This window comes from Apteryx rowi, unplaced genomic scaffold (genome assembly GCF_003343035.1).
Source record: "Apteryx rowi isolate R43461 unplaced genomic scaffold, aptRow1 scaffold_11, whole genome shotgun sequence".
NCBI lineage: Eukaryota > Metazoa > Chordata > Aves > Apterygiformes > Apterygidae > Apteryx > Apteryx rowi.
Window position 1 is genome coordinate 7,306,386 of NW_020447308.1, and position 27,856 is coordinate 7,334,241.

Sequence of the window (27,856 nt, forward strand, 5' to 3'; positions counted from 1 at the left end):
AGAGAAGTGGCTGTTGATGATGTACCGGCCAGAAGAATCGTATAGCTAGGGAAAATACGGATAAATGCCGAAGCTTAATTTGTTTGAGCAATTTACTTGAGCAATTTTGCTGTTCGCTTGAGTTGTACATTCCAGCATATGCCCATTTCTTTATTCTCTATCTCAACCAACCTTGGGGTGCCCCATTAGCGCATTACACATAGTGCGTGGCAAGACAGCTGGGAAGCTGATATCTCTTGCAAGACAGCCTGCAAACTGTGCTATCCAAGTATATTGCACATCCTCTGTACCATTAGCAGGGAAAAGTGGTATCAGTTCTGGAGTGAGGAAGCTGGTGATTTTGCTTGGTTTGAGAGTGAGGAAGGTGGAGGTGATTTAGCTGTGTTTGCTGGGATGGTGATGGAATAGCTGGAATTTATCATTGTGTTGTGTAACTTTGGCTCTGCAAGGTTTGCTGTCTCTGGCTTGTCTCTCTGCCTCTAATGCAATGCACTGGTGCTTTTCCAGCACATCTGCTGTCATGAAGGAGCTGTCTCAGAAGTGTTTCTGCAGTGCAGGTGTATTCTTCAAAAAATATCGTGTACCTCTCAATGTTGCTGAAAGCCAGTCTCTAAATCTAAGCAGTGCTCTCATCTTCTTGTAGCCTCTTGTGGAGTTCTCTGCCCTTCCATTCATTGCCATTTTTCTGTATGAATCAACAATACAGAAAGAATAATTTGCCYCTCTTTAAAATACTTGCATGCATAGATTTTTCTGCACTTTTTGCAAAGGAGACTAATGTCATTGTCTGCATATAACAGAAACGGAAGTGATTTTTTTGTCCTCCCCACCCCACCCCCAAGCTAGCAAAGTAGTGACAGAGCCAGGAACTGAGTTTGTTCCTACCAGTTCCCAGTCCAGCACGCTGTCAGCTCAATCACACTGCTTTCCATGTATTATACTTTCCATAGGAGGTTCTCATTGTGCTTTATAAACCTTAATCATCCCAGCATAGTGCTATGATGTAGGTCTGAAAAATGAAGTACAGGAAGGTTAAATATTTTGAGCAGCATTCCAACAAATCTGTGGCTACATGAGGTCTGAAAATCACATCTCCCTTCCTTCTTGTGTTACAACTGCAGAGCACTTTCCTAGCTTTCCTTTCCCAGATTGCATTCATTTTCTGTTTCTCTTGGTTACTTTGTTTTATTTTTAGTCGCACTGAAAAGCATTGTAACAATAATAGCTAAAGTAAGTTGGAAATACCTCACAAAATTTCTGCGTATTATCATTACAGTTTAAACAAGACTGACCAGTGATTGCTGTTCACTTGTTTCTTTTGACCCCAGCCATCACTTGCCTGCCTCATAAAATCTGTTATGCACAAAAGTGCATAAAATGAAGATAAAGTACCTCCTTCAAGTCTGACAAAAACCATTCCTTTGCAGAATGGTAGCTGCAGTGAAAGTAAATAAATGAATGGACAGCAATCACAGCCTAGTTGATGAAACTGTTCAATTAAAGCACAGGCATTTACATGGTGTAATTTCCCTAAATTGCCAATGAGCCCCTTTAGACACAACCAGTGTTCAAATTGATTTCAGCATTGATTTTGGCTGAAGCTGATAAATTTCTGCTTGTTAGTTAAAGTAATTTTGCAGAAGACTTTGTACTGCAGTATTGAAGTGTTCATTTAGCTGATGGTTAAAAGAGGAGTTATTTACAGAGGGTTCTACTGTTGTTCTGAGATGGGACAATTCCCCGATCATCTTTTTACTTTTAATTTTTTAGGCTTCAGTATACCAATCAATAGGTTATTGAAACTGATTAAAATGTATCCAGCCAGCTGCCTATGGCTGTTTAATTAGAAACTGGATGATTCTTAAATTAAAGTTGTTTTGTTTGCATTGTATGCCCATGGTCCAGAGGATTAAGTGAATAGTAGTCCTGAAAATTTAAGCTGCTTTTCTTACTAATGAGTGAGATGTTGTGTAAGCACACTGCCACTTTCTTTGCAGCTTGCCCTGACTTGGGAGATATCAATTTTTTTATTACAAATAAGTCTGTGTAACAGAGAATTGATGGGATTTGCAATAGCCAAGTTATGCCAAGCTTATAGACATTGTTCCGTAGTATAGAATACTACTTTAAATAATGGTTTTGCTTATAGAAGTGAATGTGAATTGATAAGGGACAGAAGAACATGTATTAATGTAGAAATCCCTTTTTGCCATTATACTGGGAGAACTTATCAATGTTGTGTTTTAAATTCTCTCCTTAATATCAGCTTGATGTCTCTGTAAAGAACAGTGACTGGAACGACGAAGGCAAGGTGGATAGTTTTTTGTTTTTTGTTGTTTTTTCTTTCCCATTTCCATTCATCCCAGATTCTTYGGGAAATGTTCAGTCAAAATGCTAGAAAGTAACTGCTCAAATATTCACTAGTTACCGTGGAATATAATGATTAGCCAACCATATCCCATTCTGATGTGTAGCTATTTTTATGTACATCACTACAACTGTTTTAATGATGATGGCAAGGAATAATGCAAAGACCCGGTTCTAGTCTGTATCATTTCTGATGTGTTGCTCATCACCATGGTATCTACGTGCGATCCAGTAGTGATTGAGCAGAATAACTAACGTCATGATGTTTCTGCTCTYGCCTACTCCTGGGAGAGAGAGGCACCTGTAGCTGTGAGCCTTCTTTGGGTAGGGCTTTATACAGTGCTTGGGGGAGTGTTTTTCTTTTGAGCATTTGTTTATTCAGTGCTGTGAGTTGTGGTGGCTCTTTGGATACTTCATTCCATGTTCGCTTGCTCAGGTTCCTAGAGGGCCTGTTCATGGGCAGAACAGGAGTACAGTGATTTCTTGCAAATGTTTGCTGTGTCCAATCTGAACTAAAACTTTAATGCAAACTTTCTACTTGAAACTGAGCCATGATTAGAAAAAACACCAGTTTTAAGTATTCGAATACCTAGAAAACTTCTGCTTCTCAGCACAGTTCTCTTTTCCAGTACTGGTCTAGGAATTACTGAACAGCTCCATGTTTCTTTTGATAGTTGTCATGCTGCGAGAGTGTCTTGAACACATCTCTCTTGAACAAGTGGTTTGATAATGCAGAAAGTGCAGCTTTAGGTCTCCTTATGGAGAGATGTGAAGATCTAAATAGCTCTATATAGCTGTCGCATGCTTTTCAGCTCAGTCTGATTTGAATTTCTTCCAAAAATATTGATGGGTTAACTTTGTACTGGCAGGCTTTATGCTGCATCAGATAATGTCTGTCCATGTCAGTCTAAGCTTATGACTGCTCTGCTATCTTCTGTCCTCTTTCGTCTAGTTTAAAGCTAGCAGCAGCAATACGTTACTGTGTCTGCATCTGATCTGGTTTGGTTCAGTGCTAGTGAGTGGCCGAGCGTTGCTGATGGTGGAAGCGCAACCTCATCAAGCACCGTGTCCAACTGAAGGCTAAGTGCTCTCTGTGATTAGTCCTTCCTTCTGTACAGGTCACCCTAAGGAACGGGGACCAAATTGCTATGGGCTGCAGTGGAGAAGGAAGATTAATATAAGTGGTAACAGATGGAAATAGTGGTAGATTACAGAACAGAAGAGATGAGGGATCTATTCTGTTATGTTTAGTCTTGGATGCCAAGGCCTCCCCTTTCCAACAGAGATGGGTTAAGTGAGACATTTTACTATTGTACATTTTCTTTATGTGGCTTCTAGTGCCAGTTTTACTCTTCTGAAAAATTTAAAATTTAGATACAAGTATTTTTGTTTGTTTTCTAGCTTAACAACAAATCATTTTACAATCAGTATTCAAGCATCTGTAATGGGATTTTAGATAGAAGGGAGGTTGGCGTAGATTGCTGTTTGAACTAGCACAGTCCCCATAAAAACTCCTTTTCACAACTGCTGTGCACTTTGGATTTCCTGGTTTAACAGCCAGAGAGTCAGGCTAATGTGTTTCTCTATTGCAGAAGGCAACAACTGTCAAAGTGTTTATTTCCTAGAAACAATTTGAATCTGTTTCTTTAGATGGCCATTTGAGTACATGACAACTCTGATCAGAATGCCAGAGTCTGACCAGGAGCATGACAGACACTGGTAGTACTATGAAGAAAGGGGGGGGGGGGGAAGTAAACCAAATCTGTGGGTGATTTGCTGTATATAGTTTGCAGCTGGTGACTGGCATGTCATTCTGCAATGCATAACACTTAGCGAATTTTATTCATCTTGTGCAATGTGATGACATAGTCATTTTGCTCTAGGTTATTTCTCATAGGGCAGGAAAATGCTCCGTTTGTCTGACTTTATTCAGTGCCCCTACATCTGAAGGTGCTGCTTGCTATCACAGTCGCTTTTTGTATTAGTTTTTAAACTCAGATAAGAAACCTAGGGCTTCTATGTGTATATTGAGTTGTGTTATACTTTGCCTCATTCCCAAAGACCTTTTGCATGCCTGTTCTTGTGTGTGTCATCAGAGCAACCTCCTGCTGAGGGAATGTCCAGAGGGCTTCCTCTGCAACTCATCAGTGCCGTACTGTGGGTGAGCTGATATAGATATGGGTAAACTGAACAATATCTGCAGTTCTTGTTGAACAGAATTATACTTTGACATTTTTAACAGATGTGTTTAATGAACAAATACCAAGGTGTGAAAGTAGGAAGAGAGAGAGGATGTATCTAGGAGAAAAAAGCTGTAATATTTACTTTGAGGATATATGAGCTGAAGGATAATGAAAAGAGAGTGGGTTTATGGTCTAATCTCAGGAGTGAATGACTGTGATGACATTGGCAGTCACATGTATCTGAGGGCAGAATTCATCTCATTAATTCGGAAGAGGAAACTTAGCAATTCCAAGACTCGCTTAAGTTCAACTTAAATTTGTGGGGGAACACTTTTTTCCTCCAGAAAAATTGTTTTTGGCACAGTGGAACCACAGTCTAACCAAAAGTTAGAAAACCTGTGGCAGTTTTATTGAGGAGAAGTGTTGTCATTTGAACTCTTCAGAATCCTGAGGTTTTGCATCAGTCAGTAGGAAGATTTCAGGAAAAATTTACTCAAAACTGTGGTAGAATCGTTATGATCTTCTGTCATCTTGTATTAAGGAAGTAGGTTAATTGAGGTACCGTAATACTTATTGGATTTTTATTACCTCTTGACTTGTATGTTCTCCTCGTTTTGGGGATGTTCACGTGCAAAATCTAGAAATTAATAGAATTTGAAAAGTATTTTTAAAGAATGAGGCACCTGAGAAGTATGTTGTGATTCTGCAAATATGCTAGTAGCAAAAAAGTTCAGAGAAAATATGGGCTTCTTCATAAATGGGCGAGATAGCCTTTTCTGTATAATCCCATCACTAGGCTAATGACCTCATAACTTTTTTGACTTGGTCTTCCCATGCAAAGTCTGCTCCCAGACCCCAGCAGTGCCAGCCCAGTTTGGGAAGGAGAGGACAGCCAACACTGGAGAAACGGTGGGTTAGAGACTACTTAGTGAAACTGCATATATTCACATCTGTGGATGGTATTCACCTGCAGGTGCTGAAGGAGCCAGCTGGTTTGATTATGAGACTGTTGCCTATCATCTGTGAAAAATCCTGACAAAGCCAAACTCTTCTCAGTAGAGGCAGATGATAGGCAGTGGCCTCAGGACCTGGGAAGTTCAGATTGGAAGTTAGGAAAAACTTTTTCRCGAGGAAGATGGTGCAGCACTGAAACAGCTCACAAGACAGGCAGGGGCTTCTCCATCCTTCAGCGCAGCTAGCCCGAACCGTGCTGGGCTCACCCAGTGTTACAGTCCTGCTTCACGTGGGAAGCTGGGTTATTTGACGGGCAGACGGCCCTTGCAACCAACTTTCCAGTGGTTCTAAGGAAGCAACACGTCTCCTAAAAGCAGAATGACACAAGACTTTGTGTGAGCCAACAGAGCTGCAGTAGAAGCACATTTGTGGCGTTGGCCATATGTTCGTGTGGTACCTTGACTGGAGGGGAGCATCGCTTCCCTGCTCCTCAGCAGTCACATCGCTAATGTAACAGCACTGTCAGTATATCATTTTGTCATATTTGCTGATGTTAGTCATATTTCTAGGAAGGGAAGGGACTGACTCATTGGCATAGCAGACAGGTCATGGCTTTCCCTTGAATCATTTGGTCTTGCCAAGGAATATCTTATTGATTAGAAATTGTTTCCATGGCTATTGGGAAAAATAGAAAAATATATTCTGGTGGCCAGAGTGAACAGACGGGAAGCAGGATCTTCTACGTGGTAGGCTGTCGCAGGCTTCTTCAATGCTTTTTTTTGTAACAGCATTAGTGAACGTGTTTGTAACGTGATAAACTAATCCTGATGAATCATTGCTTCTAGGAAGAGAAAATGTTTGTTTTGAATTTTTCGGAGAGTATTAAACTCTGTCTATTTGTAGTCGAAGGTGTTATATATTTTAGGAAAAGCTGTTTGAAAAAGCTCAAGGATCTTTGCCTACTCAATCTGCGCTTCTGATGTGATCGTCCTTAAACCACTAATATGTGGGCAAATGCTTTAGAGTTATAAATGAGAATGAACTGAAAGTTGCAGCTTCTCTCTAGTGCCTGCATGTTGAAACCTGAACTTAAAGTTCTTTGCTTGTCCTAAAAGAAGTCATGCCACAATCGCGGCAAGTAACGCAGCTCCCCGCTGTGCTTTCTGGTAAAATTTCTCACAGGAAGAATATAAAATAGTTAGGCTTAGCAAGTTAAAAGAGGGGGAAAATTTGTTTGACATCTACATTATTATCATTAAGAAGCTTGTGAATGCTCTCTTTGGTCCTTTTTTTTTTTTTTTAACTTCTGAAGTACAGTATATGACTACTATAGAAACTTAGTGTCTATATTCACTGTATGAAATTTTTAGCATAAAAATTAGGATGAGCTATGATTTATTTTATAAACAGGATTGAGCCAAGCCATCCAGCATTTCTCCTCTGGCTTTCTTCGCTGTAGACCTTAGGAAGAACAAAACAATAGGAAATTCAGCTGCTATCTTTTTCCTTTTTCTTTTTTTGCAACAGATACCACCTGATTTAGATGCATTCTTTTTTCTTTTTCTTTTTTTTTTAATGTGCTTTCCTGTAAAAACACTTTGCGCATACTGGGCGAGTGGGGAAGGGGGAAGGAGAGATGCTGAGGAGTTGGCAGTTCCCCCAAGCCCCGTTCTAGCTTCCCATTACATTGACAGGTATTTTCTGGAGCACGAGGGATGCATGCCATACTCCGCAGTCCATCAGAAACTCTCTCCGGCTTGGCTGGAGGGCTCTGTTCAGGTACAGTGCACGCGTGCTCATGCCGCCTTTCCTGTTCCCCAAAATAACCCGGCGTTTGCCACCGAGCTGGGCAAGCTGCCTTTGCAGTGTTCCCTGAGGGAAACTCTTGATTTTCAGAGTAGAGGAGACAAAGTTATGCTAAAGGACTTGGCTTGCATGGGTCCCTCCGGGCTTTACGTGTCTAGGGATATGGTTAACAGTCAAGGTTAATAAAATATTTGACACAACTGTGCCAGTCTTGCTTAGAAGCTGCTCATTGTAATGGATGTAAAGGGCTCAGAATAATGAACTCTAATGGGAATGTGAGCAGAGAGATTTAAATTTCTTTCCCAATGGGGATGTTTCAAAATACACGGTTGTCGAAGTCGGCCTTTGCTTTACTTACACAAAGTGCTGCGGCTGTAAGCAAACCTCTCTGAATCGCATACCTTACCTTTTTGCTAGAAGAAYGTCCAGAAAAGGAAACGTCAGCAGTTTCTGCCGTCCGGCCGTCGGGCGTGGGGCTCGCGTCGAAGCCTCGGCGGCCTCCCGAGCCGGGAGCCGGGGCGAGGGGGACGGCTCCCCCCCAGCCTCGGCTGCGCCCTCGCTGGCCTCCGGCTCCCCTGCTCCGTTTTTACCCTCTCCCCACAGCTTTCTGGCACCCTGCCTTTATCGCTGGAAAGCTTTTTCTCTGGGGTGGTCTGAAAGTTGCTACTTTCTCTGCCCCCCCCTCCCTCCCCCCAAAAATTTTTTTTTCCTTCTTTTTTGAAACCTAGAAAAAGATTTTTGAGTTATTTGTTTAGGTTGTTCATTTGGTTTAATTAAACACCGATCTCTTAACTCAATCCCTGCATCAGGTACTACTAATATTTATTAGGAGTGCACCTGCATTTATGCCTTCCTGCCATGTTGTTCGCCTTTCTTCTCATCTGGCAATATTAAATTGCTTATTTGACATAGGGCAGATTTGTTTTTTTTCCCCCCATATCTGCACTGGACACAAAATGTACTTCTCGGCATCAAGAAGGAACAGTTTGTTTCCGTGAAAAGCTTTCAGTTTCTGGAGAAAATTAATATGAATTATTCTAAGTCTATTAAGACTTAGATGCAGTTTTCAACTCTATTTTCCTTTACTGTCCCCCTATGAAGATGTCACCGCAGATGAACTTAAGGTATCTGCACCTTTTTGTACTGCCCAGTTTTCTTACAGACAGGCAGCAACTGTTTTCATTCAGGCATGAACTGAGATGGAAAAGAATGCATCAGCTTGTAAGACTAGTACCCCAAAATGGATGCCTCAACTTTGCATTTTCTTCATAATCTTAATCATTATCTTCAGCCTAAAATATGTTAGGGCTACAACAACAAACATCACCTTTTAAAAAAAGAAAAAAAAAGTCTGTGAAATATATGCTTATCTGGTGATAATTAGTTGGGTGCAGGATCTTGAGAATTATGAGAATTATCTTTAAAGGCAGATATTAGACACTGAATAAATTGTCTGTGTTTGGTTTTTTTACGATTTTAATAAATACTACTTATTTTTAAATGTATATTACATGGTTTTTTATTACTGGAGAATGTTGTTGTTATTATGTTGTTGCTGTTCTCATAATATTTTCATTAGTTAATATTTTCATTAGCTTAAAATAATAAACCCTCAAGTTTGTAGTAGATCAAATTCTCCAGCTAACCTGGGTGGGATTTGCTTCAGGCTCCTTTTAAGGATGTATTCTTAATTTGTCTCAGTACCTGTTAGGAGCTTCCTCTCCAGAGAGTTAAAAAGTACATTCTGTGCCATGGCATTTGTCACATATATTCATAATTTAACTAAGAGATAGAGAGGGAAGGGGAAAATGCCCATCACAGTGGGCTTCCTTTAAGTGGCAAATTGCAACAACATTTAGATAATAACTTTTTTTTAAATAGTTGGCACTGGCATCAAGTGTTCAAAACGGCTTTTCAGACTTCTTGTTGCAGAAGTTGGCTATCTGTGATGAAATACTGTCTGTTCAATTTTTCTTTAACAATAAATGATTCATAGCTTCCTATTCCTAATCCTCCAAGTTACAGCTTTTGCAGCAGATCTTTTACAGAGAGAAAAAAAACAGCCTGACCAAAAGCAAACAAACAAACAAAAAATCCTAAAAAGAGCAGAAAAATGAACTTGTTCTTCCAAAGCTGGTTTCTGCAAGGTATGAATTCTTGCAAAAATCAAAACAGAGTTTTTGGTGAATATTCTGCATTGTGCTATCCTTTACTGAAAAGGGGGTTAGTGGAAATAGGAACACGGGAGTCATTTTGTTATGATGTTAGTGCCTCCATGCGGAGTTCCTGACCTAGAAAAACGTGAGCTGGAGTTGGAAGTGAGTGAAAGCAGAATCAAGCTGGAACAGTTGCATTTTGACTGGCCCATGGTGGAGGTTTCCAGGGAGCCTGTGAAGCTTCTCTGGGGTCTTGTGATGCAGAAAACCTCATTCCCAAGTCAGCTAATCTTTAGTAGCACACTATGCTGGATGCYGTGGTGGACAGCCTGCTGAACTTGAGTATGCAGCTGTACAGATTATGGGACAAATTTGGCTACCTCTACTAATGCATCGGGAGTCAAGGGGATGTGCGTGGCAGAATTTTATCCCAAGTCTGGAAGCCAACTGAAAAACCGGTCTAAATGTGCACATCTTAGGTGTAGAGTGCAAATTATTCAATGCATTTAATTTCTGTTCTTTATTTTTGTCTTTTAAGTTGTTCAGCAGCTATTCAGCAACTGTGTTCCCTTGTCTTTGACATCCACTTATCTTGACTGTTAGGCACTGCTCAAATGTGTTCCTAGCAAGGAAGGTTGCTGTTGGAACTGTGTTTGTTAGGCAATATCATTTGCCTGCCATCCTGGACGATTTTAAAGTGTGCGCTTACCGCGATGCACAGCATTGTGGAGGAACCGTTGCTTTTGCTGCTTTGCATGGTCTAATGATCTGGTTCTAGATTGAGGAGTTTGTTTACTTACTTTTGGGGGTGACACTGAAATCTCTTAAGAGCTGACCCTTGAGATGAGCCTCTGTGTTATTTGTAGAGTATGAATATTAGTTTGATCTCCTCATAGTCATCCGTAGGCTTACTGATGGATGCACTAAAAATACGTATTTCTTCATACTGTGCACATTATTTTGTGGGATTTTTTAGTTTATCCTTCTGAAGCTACATGAAGGTACTAAATCTTCAGGCTTTAGCTGTGCTGACTGTAACCAGAATGATCAATTCCAACTTACAGTTCTACATAATATCTAACAAAAACGTTTTCCCTACACACTCATTGGAACAGGTAATTACTGTAGCAACTACAGACTAATTTGAAGTGTTAGCTGTTAATTAAAACAGTACAGAGGTGTACGGTTGTCTTTTGGTGTAACCAAAGCTCCTATTCAAACTTCATTAATCACTTTACAGTTATTGTGTTGAGGAAGGTCAGGACAACTGAGATGCCCTATCAGCCTGGAGTAAACAAATTCCTCTTCTCCCGGGTAGCATGCCGTTTGCAAAGCCAGTGGACACACTGTACCCATGGGCATGGTATCTCCTTTGTGATCCAATTCTCAGTGATAATTAAATGTTAAATTGGTACTGTCAATGCTCTGTAAACCAAACCAGGTATCTGCCCTCTGCTGGAAATTTAACCCAAACTTCCACGGATGAATTAGCGTGCATCATAATTAAATAATCAAGTCTTCCCTTTTAATTCACTTGGAAACAGGAGATCTCTCTTATGGAAAAAAGATCAGCTTTCTTGACAAGCTAATTAAGTTGCCAAACTGTCCAGCACAGTACATATTAAGCTAACAGACGTTAAGCATGCTATCTCAACCTGTTCATTTTCTTATCATTTCTGCTGATCTTAAGTCCAYAATGTTTTGCCACTGTTGATTCATCCATAGTTACAGCAGAGTAACTATTGCTCCTTTTGATTCATTGATTCTGCATTCAGCTACCAGTCTGTCACTTATAGCTTCATCTGATGATTCTGCTTTTTGCACATTAGATTGACATCRAAATAACAGTGATTTTTTTTGGGGGGGGAGGGTATACTTTTTTTTTTTTTCTTAAACCGTGTTTGTTTCTAAAAGCTAGTGCCACTCACTTCCATAAATGCTTATCCATAAATTATTAAATTAAGGTAAAGATTTGGAACTCCCAAGATTTTAATGAAAATTATATAAGCACTCAGGGTTATATATAAGAGTAAACAACAGTCCTGCTCTGTACTACATACGATTTTGGATAAGAACAAAGCTATTAAAGGTTTTTCTCTTCAGTAATAATTGCTAGAGGTATATACTGCTAAAATATTATAAATCTTTAAAGTTAGTGCCACGTATATGACATTTATGTGTGTAGCGTCATAAATCAGTATGAGACAATAAAACTAGTGAAGAGGAAAACCTTTAATGGTTTTGTTTTTATGCAAAATTACATTGAATTTTTAGTAGGATTTTTTTCTCACGCCTTTTTATTTTCCTAGAAGCTTATGTTTAAGAATATACAATTCATTGTTAAAAAGCCAATTATGAACATTCTTCAACAGAAATTAAGACAAACTACTCTTGAATTACTGTGGAAGTTCATTTTGAGTACACGTGCGCATTAACAGTCGTGCATTCTAACCTTATATACACACGTGGTACTCTTAAATACCAGTGCAGATTGCTCATTTCTCTCGCACTTTCTGCAGGTCCTTAGATGATGATAAAGAATCAGTCATCACCTGCTTTACTTCACTTTAATTGGTACAGTTGTGCATCTCATTGTCTTACCACTGAAAATACCCTTAGGATTAGCAAGCTTGTGCAAGAGAGCTTATTTTATAAGACTATGAATAAGGTTTCTATCATAACTTCATTGCACTGAAAGAAATTTTGAAAGTGGGTAAATTCATATGTGTAAGATTGCTATTATGCTGTATAAAATTCTTTAATGAGTGAATTTTTCTATAAAACATGCAGATGTAAAAAATCTGCTAGAAAGTTCCATTATGAGTATATTCTTTTGGTCAATTGTTTTAGTCACAAAGTATTTCTTTAGAAGTGCTATGTAAAAATTGGTTTACAGTATAATGTATTAGCTCTAAGTCATTTTTCTGTGAAATTAGTATATACGTGCTACACATATGTATAGAGGTAATTTTATGTGATCTCAAGTTATTTAATTTTTTCCCTCATGCAGAGCATATCATGTCCCTAGTGGAAAAATTCTAGCAGTAAAGGTAAGATATTACAGTAATTTTCTCTCTTTTTTTTTCTCTTCATTCTGTCTCGACCTTGGTTTCCTTCCCCTCCTTTTTATGATTCTTAGATCTAACAATCTGTTTTATTGCGTTAAAGTCCACGTTGTTTATGCAGAAAAACAATAATACATAAATCCAGAAAGTCCAAATGACCCCCGAGTTCCCAGAATGCAGCCTCCGCCCGCGGGRGGCCGCAGAGTTATTCTAGCACCGCGTGCGGGTCCCGGCACGTCTTCCCCTCGGCTCCCGGGGCCGGCCGCGATGCCGCTTCACCCCTGCAGCCAGCGCCGCCCCGGCGGGTGGAAAGGTGGCGGGATGGCGGCCTCGGCCAACGCCAAAGCGTCCCCAAGGGCGCGTTCTCACRTAGCCTGTGGCCTCATTTTTAAATRAGGAGAATTTCCCGAATTTCTTCGGGGTAGTATTCTGTTCCCCTAGGAGGTCTTGCTGTTTTAACAGGTTTATTCATGTATCTTAGTGTTATTTCCTTTCCTGATTGTTTTTATCCGACTGAGATTTTTTTCCTTGTTAGCGTTCTTTGCAATTGTGGATGAAGGTGTATGCTGAGGTGTGACTGCGTGGTCAGAAAAGTAACAGTCTTCTCTGACGCTCAGTTAAATCTGTGTGGTAAACTAGCGACAAAACTCTGAATGCACTATGCCATCCCTGTATGTAGAATTAAATTATGAATGCGATTAAGCTATAGGAAAAAATACCAAAATGTGTCCTTTACTTCTCTGTGGAAATCAAACAATTTTTTTTAAAAACTTAAAACAGTAGAGGCTTCAGGAAAATAAATGAATTGTAATACTCGTAGCACTTAGTAGTTTGGGATCTTAAAGTACTTTTGAAATATAATTTATAAAATAATTCCTTAGAAATGTATAAAATAAGCTTTTACTACACTTCTCTTTTTTCCCCATCTTTATCTAACCATTTTATTCTGGCTTAAGGGAGTTCTACCCAAAAAATTTGGGGGATGGGAGAGAACGGCAAGAGAAGGAGAAATAGGGGGCTGAGTTGTTGCAAGCAAAATTGCAACAAATTGTCAGTGTGGAATTCACTGGTATAAAATGAAATTTCTAGTCATAAGATTATATGGTAAGACTGATCCTCTAAATGTGAAAAATATAGAAATTGAAATTTAAAAAGCCTCCAAATAACTTCTAATTATATGGAATACAAATATTACTTGAGAAAGTCTTTTCAAGTGGTATCCATCATTCCCAAAACCTGGGACAAGCACTTAGAATTAGACAGGAATTCTCTAAGTTGTAGTAAGCATAACAAGGTACAGAAAGTCTGATATACAAAAATATTTTTTATTATAACTTTTAATGTTGAACTGAAAATGTTCTTCCCCTAAACGCTGGGGTTGAGCAGGGGTGCTGCTTTTCCTGGTACCTGCTAGGTTGCTTTGTCAAATGGTCTTTTCCAAGCTCGACAGAGAGCATCTCCTTGTGTCCCAGTTTGGAGTTGCCGTTGCCTCCTTGCTCCTCAGCCTGCACCTTCCCGACACGTTGCTGCTGTTCGGCTCTGGGTGCCCTCGCAAGCTATCTGCAGAGGAGGTGGAGCAAGTAAGAGAAAAATCATACGGGCAGGAGAGGAGATGAATTCACCCCTCGCAAGGTTAATTGAACTCACCTCCCTGTGGCAAAAAGCCCTTTCCCCAGCAGTTTCACCTTGCCTCCCCTGGAGTGCGTGGGTTTGGCTCGTGCTCATGGGTACTCAGCATCCTGAAGATCTGGGAGACTGGAGTCTCTGCCGAGATGCTATTCGTGGTGGTCCTGTCACTGTCAATTATATGTTTTCAGTGTGCTTTCAGATGTAATATTGTGCCAAAATGTGTGTTATTGTCATATGTTTAAAATAAGATGCTCACAAGCTGGAGGTCAGGAAACCTGCTATGAGAGCGATGGTGCTGGCTTGCTCTATTAAGAAAATTACTGCCCACATCTCTGACTCGGCAGACCCAGCTATCAAAAGAGGATACTAGTACCTGCGACTTGACAAGATCATCACAAGGATCAATTACTTTGACAGAGGATTAGCACGCTAATAGGGACATTGTTGGAATAAAGGATCTGTGAAAGAGTGGCCTTCTGGGTTTTGGGGGGGTTTGATTTTTTTTAATGACATACTGAATTGATAGGACAAGATAACATTCTGAAAACCTGTTGATTAAAGTGCTTACAGCTGGTAATTAATCTTGCATATATTGTACAGGAAAGTAAGCCAATGCTGATACCTATATTATAGACCAAAGCTGGCTATGTCATTACATATTTTATACAAACTTTACAGCAAGATAACATGCAGAGGATTTAATTGATTTTCTAATGTAACCTTTTTCTAATTGGAGGGAAAAATCCAAATGAAGAATTGTAGCTTTTTGAGCGTACACTGGCTGATTGCCATTCTTCAACTGCTTTTAGTTTCTCCTGCTCTTAAACTAGCATTTAAATGGACCATTTGATTAATCATTTGTATACTGACTATAATACTCCCAAATTTCCTTTTGAGTTGTACATACTGTAAAAGACAATTATGTCGCCACAGATTAAATAAGTGAATTAAAACAGAATAGCAGCTTAATTTGACCTGTGATTTTGCTCTCGTTCCCTTTAGTGGAACATGTGCCACTCCAGCAAATAGATGAAGTCATCCATGACAGCTTGTGATGAATTGCCGTATTTATACTGTATATTTTAATAGCCTCACACTAATTTAAATTGAGCACAGAGTAAATTATAATTCAGTCACTTGACTGCTTGTATTTAACTTGACAACTCATCCTTATTTGTCCTGGAGGTGTAGTGGAGAGCAGAAGAAGTATGTTCAGGTATTCCTCTTTTAAAAATTAACCCTTTTGCCTTGAAATGTTAGGTATTTTGATTTCTCTTATGTTGTAAACATGCTAAGCATTTTCAAGATTGCTTTATTTCAGGCAGGAACTTGAGATGTAGGTTCAGCTGACTTTACTGCGATACTTCATCCTTCTCTTGTGAAGGAAAGACTTGTTGTAGCTTGGGATCAAAGACTGGCCATTAGAAGGTATGGGTTGGTTCTGACTCTACCACAAGCTACAAACTGATGTTGGCTGGGTCAGCTCTGGTGGTGACCTCATTTTCTAATACCCATCTCTAGCTCTATCGGGGGGTGGGGGGGCACCATTTCAACTAATTTTGAAATAAGTATAGGCACTTGAGGCTCTGAGCTTTGCTGCCAGTCCTCTCTGCCCCGGCCAGTCCTGGGTTACCATTTACCTGGGCTCTGGTGCATCACTGTTCAACCACATCCAACCCTAAAGCACGGGTAACCGTCAGCAAGCATAGCGAGCTGCGGGCTGCTTAACGCTGGCAGCTCGCAGAGCTGTTCTGTTCATCAGACTTTTGTTCATAGCTTCCAATACAAACTTGTTAACAAATTTTGCTCCTGCATGTGTCGATCAGTGCTGTGTGAATTCACAGCAAGTTATTTTATGCTTGATGAATTCAGCTTCACTTGTCTGCACTCAGTAATTCTATGAGAAAATCTCCGTTGTTCCTTTCCTTGCTATACAGTTCTTTCTAAAGATGTCGTTTTCAGAAAGTTTATCATCTGACATTAAATCTGATTTGCTTACCTGTGTTACAGTTGTGGAGGCTGCAGCCAAATTCTTATTCATTGCTTCTTTCCTGGTAGCAATAGGTTTGAGGAATCTCCTTTTTTTTTTTTTTTTTTTTTTTTTAAACACTGTTCCATCCAGTGTTTACAGTGTTAGCTCACATATGCTTAGAAGGTACTTCCTGCATGCAAAGCTCTTTTTCTTAATATTCTTGGAAACTTTATGCAAAAGGACTGAGCATGGAGATTACAGGTAGATTGAGGCAGAGCTGTATAGGTTTCTCCTCCCCGCCTCCCTCCTGCCTCCATTTCAGTGCTGTAAGTGACATAAGGTTCTCTAACCTTTACATTAAAGGAGTGTCTCACTTATTTGGCAAGTCACACAAGCCCCACCAGTTCAGGTGGAATAAAACACTTCTTTAGAGTAGTTAGGCAGAGCAACTGAGCCAGTGGTTTCTCCTAATTTAATTTATGGTGATGTATGCTTACCATACTGTTACAGCAAAACTGGCACTTCTCTTTCGGAAACCTAAGAGAAAGGTTACATTTATGAAGGTTCCAGATACTGTAAGGTAGGGCACAGGCAGAAGGAGGGTGGTCCTACTTTTCCAGGTTATCCTCACTGTTAGAATGCGGGGTCTGTATGTAATTATAGTTAATGCAAATCAGCTAGAGACCTTTCTTCATGCCAGGTCTTGGTTGATTGGGTGTCAGTGATGGATTTGACGCTGATCATGCTAACTAGTCATTGTTTAGGTCGGTGAAGCCTTGACAGTGAATGAGGCAGGGAAATTTCTCACTGTGAACAGAATCTGGTGAAATGAAATTTAATTTGACAAGATTAAGTCCTGCTAATATTTTAATGGGTAAAACTGATAGTATTCCAGCAAATTATTTTTAAGTTTTTCATGCTGGAAAAATGTAAGTGAATATTGTTGGCAAATGATTATTGATCTAGACAAGTGTGTTAAACGTTTCTTGGCAGGCCTGTATTACAGTTACAATTTAGTTTAGTGACAGCTTTTATAAATAACCCTAAAGCAAACTCTTGATAGAAATAGGTTATTGTTTTTCCTTTTAGACGGATTTTGATACTGTAAAATGTATGTTTGGAAATGGTCTCTCTATATTTTGTTTCGTCAGCAATATATGCAGCCTATAATATGTGTTCTGTTAATTCTGCATATCTGCTATGTTTTGTTTTCCTTTAGCTTAAAGTATTTAACTGTAAAGTATTGAATGGTAGAAGACTTAGCCTGGGAAAATGCACTGAGAGTCATTTTTGTTTACAGTCAATTACTAAGATACTACAGTAGTGCTTAAGAAAAGTGTAGAAGTCTTCAAATAATCATGGCAAAGAACATCTTAAAAATCCCCTTTCAGCCTTGAGCCTGCTCGTAGCTCCCAAGAACAGACTGTTCTCTGGCTGCTTGTGAGTGCACCAGTGGTGTTGCAGAGAAGATAAACAAAAGTTTTGTGGTTGTTTCTAAAAAAAATTAGTTTTCACTTGAATTTAAATATTAATGAAAGGACTTTTAAAAAGTCATCAGACATAACAAGTTACGGTATGTGGGGGGATTCATATTTTGCCACTTTAGTGCTCTGCAATAAGCTTGCATCTTTGTGAGGTTCGTTCCTATCAGAACTGGAGTCCTTACTAAGAGAGTCTGTCCTGAGTATCCTGCAAACTTGGAACTGTGGCACTGCACCCCACCTTCACGGCAGTACTTSGTACTTCTGTCGTGGTTAGCAGGCTCGCTCAAGAATTAATGATTAAGAATGACGGGAATGGATGAAGGAAGCAGCGGATAATCATGACAGTGAATGGCCACTTAGATCTGCAGAGTGCTCCAAGCCAGGTTGTTTGTAGTAATTTTGAGGAATGCTTAGGTGATGCTTACCTAACCATCTGTACCACTTGTTACCATCTGTATTTTATCTGTATATCTAAAAGTTTTCTGTGTTTCATATAAATATACAATAAGTTAGGAAAGTATGTAAAAATAGGGGTAAATATTAAAGAAATTGAAACCTGAAGAGTGATGGAAGCAGATGGCTCCTGACACTTTAGGACAGCATCAAGAAATTCGGATATACTTTCAGTACTACAGTACTTGTTCAGCACTGTAAAGTTAATATGACTACACTCAGCAAGGACCACCAAGGTCGCATGTTTTCACCTTTTTTTTTTGCCAGACTTCCTTGTTGCAAAAGGGTTTGGTGCGAGGCAGATGAGCACAGAGGAGACTGTCCCATGCAGGTGCTGCGGGTGATCCGCGCTTTGCATGTGTAGGCAGCGCCTGTGAGTTCATAGGCCTGCACACCTGCCGTGCCTGCTTTTTACACCTTGTGTTAGGCTTGTGTTCAAGTTCTAGCTCGTGTCTTGGTCAAATGATGAAACACAAACCTTATACGACAGCTTCCCCTGACGCAGGGCTGGTCCATGCCATCCCACGCAAAGCTGAGATGAATTTTGAGTGGAAGGAAAGGAAAACATTGTATAAATTGTTGTTTTAGGCAGTGCTAATTAAGGCTGTGTTTTAGCATATTTTATAGCTCTACTATATAAGATAACTTTTTATGGACAAAATTGGTTGTATAACTGAGTTTAATTGTTACTGACTTTTTAAAGTAACTGTCTCCTTTTGTTTCCGTTTCCTTCCTTTGCCCATGGCTCTGTTAAAATATCCCTTCCACCTACTCCTCCCATTCTTTTTCTCACATAAGGATAATTAATATATGGGTTTTGTGTTTTTATTTTGAGTTGTTCACTTACCTTTTTTATCAGAGCTGACCATATGCCCGATGTTTATATTTTAGGTCATACCCTTAGATATAACACTGGAACTCCAGAAACAGATTATGTCGGAGTTAGAAATTCTTTATAAGGTATTTGTTTTTTTTCTTATTTTAATTATGCTTGCTTATAATTTTTCTGCTTATGCAGAAAACTTTAAAATGGCTTTCTTCTTTTCCTTTCTTTTTTCAGTGTGACTCATCATATATCATAGGATTTTATGGTGCTTTTTTTGTAGAAAACAGAATTTCATTGTGTACAGAGTTCATGGATGGTGAGTTGTGTATCTAGTGTGCTTTTAATTGCTGCAAATGTATATGGGAAAATCATGTAAAGATGTGCATTTCCTGTGTGGAGCAGAATGCAATAATATGGCTTTGAAGTATAAAGTAAAATATTAGTAATTTTGCAAGTAGTCTTTTAAAAACAGGCTAGTGTTGGGGTTGTGTATATCCTTTGTGGTACAGTGTATTTTCCTGAATGTAATTTCACTTACTTTTATTGAAAATGTAAATAGAACAGAAATAAATGCTAGCTTAATTTGTGGTTTGATATTTGAGTCTTCCATACAATCTGTCCTCACTGACAAAACAGCTGTTCCTCACTTTTAATGTTTCGATAGCCAAAACAGATTTTCTTTTAAAGAAATCTATTAACCCAAAGTCCTGTGTGTTTTCAGTGAAAATCGGTTCTTAATTGCAAGATAAGGAATTATTTTCCAACACAGCTGTTTAGCTGTGCTGCACTCGGTTTCTTTTTGAGTGTACTCTTGTTTCTCCCAGTGTGAATCCTTCAGACCAATAGTGTTCCCTTCCTCACAATCTGATGCTACTGTCGTTATGGAGATTTATTAGTACTTTGCTTTGAAATTTTGTGCTGTGTGAGATTCTTGGACAAAAGGCACTTCAAACAGGAAAAGTATACTTATTAAAGCGATTTATAATCGTTGCTGCCCTCTGTGTACCAAGTCTGAGAGTGTTGCTCTCACAGCAGATGCAGTCCCTGTGTGTCTAGTGCACAAGAACACACTTTGCAGCATTCAAGTTCTAACTTTGTGTTGTCATTAACAAGCAATACTCCATTGCTCTCTTCTGAATTTTCCTACGAGCCAGCATTTTCTCGCTTATCCATTTCTTTTCACAAAGGTTCAGTTAAGCTGGAAGTAAAGATGTAAGGATCTTGCAAGTAATTTTCCTTACAGGGAAGGCGCACTGGCAGGAAAAAAAACCTAAACCGAATGTGTGCCATTAAGCATTGTTGAGTAGCTTCTTTGTTTCTACTGGGGCCATAAATAAAACCTTTTAGGTTTTTTGGGCACGTTTTGTTTTCTCCTTGTTCAAATGGTCTATTATTATTATTGTTACTATGTTTCTCTCTTTTTGTACTTACTGTCTCTGTTCCAGTGATTATTGTGCCCAATTTCCAAGCATTGAGTATTCACTCCGGTTTCCCATATTTCCCAAGCTTGATGAAAAAGTGTTTTATTTATTCAACAAAGCCTACAAGTTAAATTCTTTGGTGCTCTCGTGCTGTGTGAATGTTAACCATTTCTGTGTTCTCTTCTTGCAATGCACTCAGACTTGCAAATGTATGTTAAGCAGTACTCGCATGTAGTAAGAAAGCAGCTGCTCATGCCAAAACATGCATCTGCCTAAAGTGTGCACACTCCTACTGATTCAGAGACTTTTAAAAATGATGGACATAAATGCTTGCGGTTCTGAGTTCTTGTTAGAAAAAAATTTAAGCCTTTAAGGCATGCATCTCTCATGATGCTGCATAACAGTGGTGTTTACTGACCATGCAGAAATTACTTGAAATTATACTGGAGATGACCTCTGGTCTGCCTCATGTTGTGCACTCCTTCTGGCAGAAAGCTACAACAATCATTTAAAGGAAGAACAAAATGCAAATAAAGGGACCTTGCCAATTTTTTTTTTTTTTTCAGACCTTTAATTTTAATGGGCAAGGAGGCAGGTGAAGATTTAAAAAAAAAAAAAAAAACTGCTCATTTTCAGGATTAGGAAATGTTAATGTTGACAGATTTTTAGCCTTTTGACTTTATGGAGCAGTTTGTAGTAGTTTCTGAATCCAGTCTTTCAGAAATACCTCTTGATCCTGTTTGTCCAGATGTGTCCTGTACCAGTGAATTCTACTGATGTTATAAAATCCAGGTGTTTCTATTATAAAATACCTAGGCACAGATGGATATCTGTGGCTTAAACTTGGCACTTTCAGTCTGCCTCTTTTGAGGTACTTGTGACTTAGGGGTATGCAGAGGGAAAACGTGCACATGTAGTACCATAGTGGTTCTTCTCTGGCACCTGCAAGCAGAAAAAAGCCAAATAACTCCAAGTTTGCAAATACCAAAGCACAGAGGTTGAGCTGACCTGGATTACCCTTCCACCTGCCTGTTGGTCTTAAAGATCAGTAGAGATGCGAAATGAGGCTTTCTATTCTTTGCCCTTTTATATCTATAATAAAGATGTTGTTGTAAATAAACATGGTGAAATGCACTGTTGCCTTTTACTTATGTTGTTRCCTCTTTTCCTTGGAAGTGCTGAGCACCCACTAAATTCCCCTTAAAAGCAGTGAGAGGTGCAGGTTATCAGACTGTATCTAGGTGCCTACATACAGATTTGGGAGCTAACCTTTTATATTTGCRTTTGGAGATTTTGTCCACAATGTTTATCCACTAAATTTTTTTTTCCTTAGAAAAATGGCAGGTCATTTCCCAATTATTTGCGAACTGATACTTTTTTTTCAAACTGCAGTATCTGTAATGACATATTGTATGACTGTATGTAGTGACATTCTGGACAAGAGGCAGTGGACACAAACTGAAACATGGGAAATTCTATTTGAACGTAATAAACACTTCTTCACCATGACGGTGGTTGAACCTTGGAACAGGTTGCCCAGAGAGGTTGTGGAGGCTCCATGCTTGGAGATAAACCTAGTCTGGGCAACCTGCTCCAGCTGCCCCCTGCTTGAGCAGGGGGTTGGACCAGACGACCTCCAGGGACCCCTTCCAGCCCYGACTGCTCTGTGATTCTGTGACATCTGTAATAACAAGACTTAGCAGCTTGCTGTAGGAAAGGAGGTCTTTTTTTTTGTACAAAATTTAAGTTAAAGCATTAACAGGACCCACTTGACTGTATGATGGCCTTCTGTTTGGCTTTTAGAATGACCATTTGATATCTGTGATGCTACTTCCTCTTATTTCTATTAAGTAGTACTTACATTTACTTTTAAAACTCAGGTTCCTTGTAATACACAGGCAACATGGACAATATAAATTGAAAGATGAAACTTAATGAATGAGCAGTAATTATAATGACCTGTAATCAGAGCAACATTAGTGAAGACAAACACATACTGTATTTCTGACAGTGGAGACAATGAAGAAAGTGAAAAAAGAAATTAATTGGAATAGAAAGTACTGCATAACTGAGGGCACAGACTGCAGTAAGAACCTTGGACTTCTTTAAATTGCAGCATTTCAGAATGAATGGGTTTTACTTTTAAAAACTGAACCATAAGCAAAGTACAAGGTGTGGTTTTCTGAATTGCTGAGTATTGGCCTCCTAACTCTCTTCCCAATGGTGTCATCAGTAAAACCCATACACTACGCTGAGAGCAGAGTTAGTTCAGTGCTAAGCRCTTCTGAGAACCCCTAGCCGTGAATAAGATTAAGGTGGGTTATTCACCCTCACGAGCTAAGTGTAATAGTCTCTACCTGTAATTTGTTTGTCCGTGGTGTGGGTTTTTTTGTTGTTGTTGGTTTTTTTTTGCTGTTGTACTCTAGGTTTTCTTAAATTTCAATTTTAAATTTGTTTTCTTGCCCAAGCTTTTGTATTTTACCACAGGGGTATTTTTAACACTGAATTGAATTTTATATCTTCTGTGTGGAAGAGATGGGAAACAGTCCTTCCCAGTCCTTCGGGGGTGTCTGTAAGACCTCTGGGGGAACTTAGGCTGCTTGCTTTATCTGTTTATGTACGATGCTGGCCAGACTGGGTCATGCCAGATGGTAAGTTGTGTCCCATACTGGAGCTTACTGACAAAAACTGCCCACTTGCCCAAGAGCTCCTCCTCCTCCTTCCTTTCCAGACGTCAGGGTGGACACAGCCTGCAAGGCTCAGGCAAGATTTCTCTGGTTTGAGCTTCAGGAGAAAGCTGACTTTAAGCACCTACGTTCCATTACRTATCACGTAATGCTAGCACAAGGTTTTGGGAACAGGGTTCGGGTGCTTCTGACTTTGAAATCCACTGTCGTTTTCTGATGACTTTGTTAGCCTCTGGGAAGTGAGGCCGAGCCTAGTGGTTCTGAGTTCTCCAATTTCAATATTTCATCCTGTGACTGGGGAGTTTTCAGAAAAGAATCCTAGTATTAATGCTGCAAATAAAAATAAGTAACATGGRTGAAAAGAGAGCTGAGTACTGTTTCGTGTGTTTATTGAGAGGTTGGTAGATTTTTAAGGTCATTTATTTCTGACACAGTTATTGTTATATCATTGATGGTGTTTTTATTAATAACCAAGGCCTAGAAAACCCTTGTGACTTCAAATCTAGGGCACTGTTTCATTTTGTATTACCTAAGTACGTTTTGTTTGTCCCTGCAGGGGGTTCTTTGGATGTTTATAGAAAAATTCCAGAACATGTCCTGGGAAGAATAGCAGTAGCTGTAAGTACCTTTTTGTTTTTGTCTTTCACTATTTGATTGTGCATGTAACACGCCTCTGATTTAATTGTGCAGGTGCCCCCTTGGGACACCGAGTCATCGCCAGAGTCCTTGTCCTCGTGTCTGTGTACAAGGGAGGGTCCTTCCCAGCTAGCACTCTCCTAAGCACCCTGTGCATGCATGGGGACACCAGTTTGGGAAAGCATGGGGGGTCTGCTTGTGCCAGGGTTCAGGGTCTTAGTTGGCTTCATAATCTATGCCTGCTGTACTGTTGGAAAGGTTTCCTGTTGCCAGGCCAAACGGGAATTTAAGGAATTCATCTATTTGAGTGACCACAAAGTGAGTTGCCAGAGGCTTGAGAAATGTAAAAGGACATGATAAATTTAATGGGATAAGCAAAAGACATGAATTTGCTGGAGAACTAGGTGGCCATGTTTCTTCACAGTAACCCTTCTAGGATGGAGCAGTCTTCTTAATGTCCTTTACGTACGCCTTAAGTCCTTCTGTGCTATCTGGTCTCTTTAAAAAGCAGTTCAGAAGCCCTGTCCTAGCCCTTACGGTGATCCCTGATCTGCCCCTTCTGCTGATTCTTCCGTGTTATTTCCAGTCTAACTGACCTCATTCTGCACCAAGCGAGTAACTCAGTTAGGTCTGCTTCTCAGGCTGAAAAACTAAGTCAGTCCCTGTTATCAAAAAGCAATGGTAGAACATGTTTTCTGTCTTTCCCTGTGGTAGATGTACTCCTTAAGGCAAATAAGTAGAAGGCTGAAGTTTTTACATTGGCTGACAAAGCCTACCTGGGGACCGGCCGCTTTCTCGCCCCTCTCCTGGAACCCTTCGCACATGACCAGTGCTGGTTGGAAGCCCTAACAGTCACTTTAGGGGTGAGCATGGAATTGGTTTGTGGTCTAGGAAGAACCATCAGTCCCAAATGTCTGTTTGGTTTGGTAGCAGAGTGTTGACAGTGGGCTCCTTCGAGCACCTGGTAACCCGTGGTCATGTCTCAGCAGCGTTCAATGACTTTGTGTTGCTAGAAATTCACTAGCTGAGATTGAAAACTGAGACCGGGGAACAAAAAGAGAAAAAAAATTGCTCCATATTTTGCCGAGGCTGAACACAGGGTAATTGACCAATGTCTCAGCGGATCTCCCCGGGGAGAGAGAGACTGCTAAACAATTGCTAAATATAAGGAATACTTTGATAACTTAAGCAGTTTAAAGCATAACAAAGTTATTCTATCATGTGCCATTTAATTAAGTGCTGGGTTTTCACATTCATTATACATCAAGCTGACAATTTAAATCCTTTAATCCAACACAGGCAGCTATTTAGTCTCTGTTCATTGTAATTCACAGCTCTACTTTCTCTTAATTTGTGTGGCCTGCCCAGGGTGATGAACATCCTTCTCTGATGCTGTTTCCTCTAAGTAGCTTCAAATCTGCTCATTATATAGCCTAGCAGTTTCTTATGGAATTTGAATGCTTTTCACCTCTAGTTCAGAGTAAAAACGTTTCATCTCTTCTTCCCTATGGAGTAATGAATGATAAGTCGCTTATGATATCCTCATATTCCTGACGTTAAATAGYATGTGTATTGTGTAATACTGGGATGGGCCTGCAAGCGTTTATTCAGATGCTTCTCCCCTCTCCTATTCCTCATCTTGCTTCTTTTTGTATACTTAATACATCCACACTAACCTACTCTTATCTCTCTAGCACGCTACTTGCTTTTGTCTCCCCTCTTCCCCTGTCCTCCCCAGCCAACCTGCCTTGGCACAGTGCGGATGTCCTCCTCCCATTTCTCACTTATCCCTAACTGTGGTGCTTCAGCCCCATCTTTTATGTCTTGATATTTTTTTTTTCGCTCACCTACAGGCTGACCTCTTTCCAAATCTGTTAGTTAGCGAACATGACTCCCTGACATGGATGGTGAGCTGATACTTAATTTTTTTATAGTTATTATATTTGCTTCTTTAGCAATCTGTACCATGCCCAGTGCAGTAAAGGGGGTCAGGAGAGAGGTGAAGGAAGGAGCAGGTGCCTTCAGAGAAGGAGCTCGCCCCTTTCCCTTGCTTCTCGGTAACAGAAGGTGTGCGCTGAAGCTGAACCGGCACTGGCGGGTTCCTGTGCTCTGGTGCTGATTTTTCTGCTCAACTGGCAGAGGAAGCTTGTTGGAAGGAGGCAATGAAAGCCTTTGTTTTCTCTATAATTTATCAGTGGCGGCAGCAGTGGCTCCTTTAAGTTTCCACAAATGGCTGCCCTGCATCTTGATGTCTGACATTTTGGGAGAGCCTAGCAGCACATTTTGTGGGTTGGGACACCTTTCTGCCAAGCGTTGTACGTGGACGCCACAATCCCAGCGCTGAACAGCTTGTGAACTGTACCCAAAGCTTAAAGGATTTCTGTTCACGTACTAAYGAGAAGGAGAAGGTGAAACAAAAGCTAGAATTTGCCTAGATTCTGTGGGCAAAATCTGGAGCTTTGGTAGTCTGGAAGAAGCACTAGATTTTCTCTTTTTTTATCTGTATATTTTCTTTCTACCTTCCTTGCGCCATGTACACAGAGTCATTTGTCTTTTATTCTCCTGAGAGATGTACAATGCATTAGTCTATTGAAGCTGCTTAACAATATGTGTGACCTGCACATCTGTTAATTAGAATACCCTTTTGTTATACTTGTAGAAGTTTTAAAGTGAAACCATTTCCAGAGGAAAATGATGCCGGCATATTTAGACATTTAGCAGCGTCTGAGCATTTTCCCCCTCTCTGATTCGATGATTTCCTTGCTTGCTTTCTTATTGTATGAATTTAAGCCCATAAAAAGCACTGGGCTGCCAGCCCTTAAAAGCTCTTGTCCTGCTCACAGCAACAAAAGTCAGGCAATTCCAGCTGGTCTAGAACAAGATCTGTGTCTGCTCTGCAGCACAAAGCCAAGGGAGCACGTTGCCCCTGTGCTCCACTCACTCCGTTAAATACTGAGTCATATTCACGGTCATTTTGTTGCTGCCTTTGATCTCCGCAGGCTGGGACTGAGCTACCTGAGACATCTCTTTCTCGACAACCCTGTCTTTCCATAGCCAAAAGGACAGGGCTCTGTGGCTGCTCCTTGCTCACTCATTGCCTTGCAATACTGCTATAAATACTGAACAGATAACCCGCAGCGCACACCTTAGTGGGTGCAAACAGTACTTCTTTGCTGTAYGGTCCCCTTCCAGTCCGACTTTCTCATGATTTGGCAGGAACCAGAGGAGAATTTCATCTGCTGAGACAGTCATTATCAGATAATAGCAAGTGTGACTGTATTTTTCTGATGTGAGTCCGAATAGGAGTGGGGAGAGGAGGTTCAGGCTTATGTACTTTGAGGCTGAAAGACAGAATGCTGGAACTAAAACAAGGCAGTGAAAGGAAATCCTCCGAGGAAGCAAGCATTGGCCAGGGCTTGGGGAGGAGAAGCACTCGTTCTCGGGGCAGGATGGAGCAGCGAGAGGGATGGGGAGTTCCAAGAAACAGGAGAGATCTCTGACTTCATCACAAAATTCATCCTCATTGCCAGTGTGAGACAGTGTCAACAAGAAGGGGAAATCTCTCTTTGTTGTGTTTTCTGTTTGTGTGAAGGGCTACTGTTTTTTCCCAACGGAAAAGTGTATCTTGAGAACCCCAAAGTGATGTTGTACTTGCTGCTGTTTTCATACTACCGTGTATTTGTTTGGTTCTGTCAATGTAAAATCTGTTCTACCTTTGCTTGCCACTTCACACATTTATTTTCACTTCAATTTCTGAAGCAGTGACATTGTGCACTGTATTTTGAGTGCTAATGTTGATTGAAGTTCTCCCTGAAAGGATGTGCACTTGAACTGTCAAGAGAGTGAGTGATTGACAGCAGGTAGAAGTACTTTTTGTGTCAAGGCTTTGTCAAGTCATTGTTGTAAAACCTACTTTACTGAATACCAATAATTCCTGCTGGATGTTCAATCAAAAGATACTCTGTTCCAGCACCATTTTAGACTAATGCTTAATACTTGGTGTCCTTCGCTAATAGGCAAATTTGAGGTAGGTGAATTACCGCACTTTACATCAGGTTAGTCTGTTTGGGGGACTTGTGTGTGCATATTTTTAATTTTGCAGCCCAGTTTAAGGGGGAAAAACCCTATGTATACTGTTGCTGAGAAATTCTGAATGTGAGAGTTTGTTAAACACTGTGTCTTTTATAACTGCTTATTCAGCACATGCTCCATAATAA

At 40.1% G+C, this 27,856-nt stretch overlaps 1 protein-coding gene across 10 annotated transcripts in view; it reads left to right on the forward strand.

The window, feature by feature from the left end:
- MAP2K5 (mitogen-activated protein kinase kinase 5) overlaps positions 1-27,856 on the forward strand; it is a 146,007-nt gene that overhangs the window by 36,958 nt on the left and 81,193 nt on the right. For all 10 annotated transcript variants that reach the window (XR_003254839.1, XR_003254840.1, XR_003254844.1 and 7 more), the window contains exons 9-12: positions 12,477-12,516; positions 18,961-19,029; positions 19,130-19,211; positions 23,560-23,621. Coding sequence is in view for 7 of the 10 variants with exons in the window: in XM_026073797.1 (XP_025929582.1) it covers positions 12,477-12,516; positions 18,961-19,029; positions 19,130-19,211; positions 23,560-23,621 (253 nt within the window). In the remaining 3 variants the exon portion in view is untranslated. The remainder of the gene's footprint in view (positions 1-12,476; positions 12,517-18,960; positions 19,030-19,129; positions 19,212-23,559; positions 23,622-27,856) is intronic.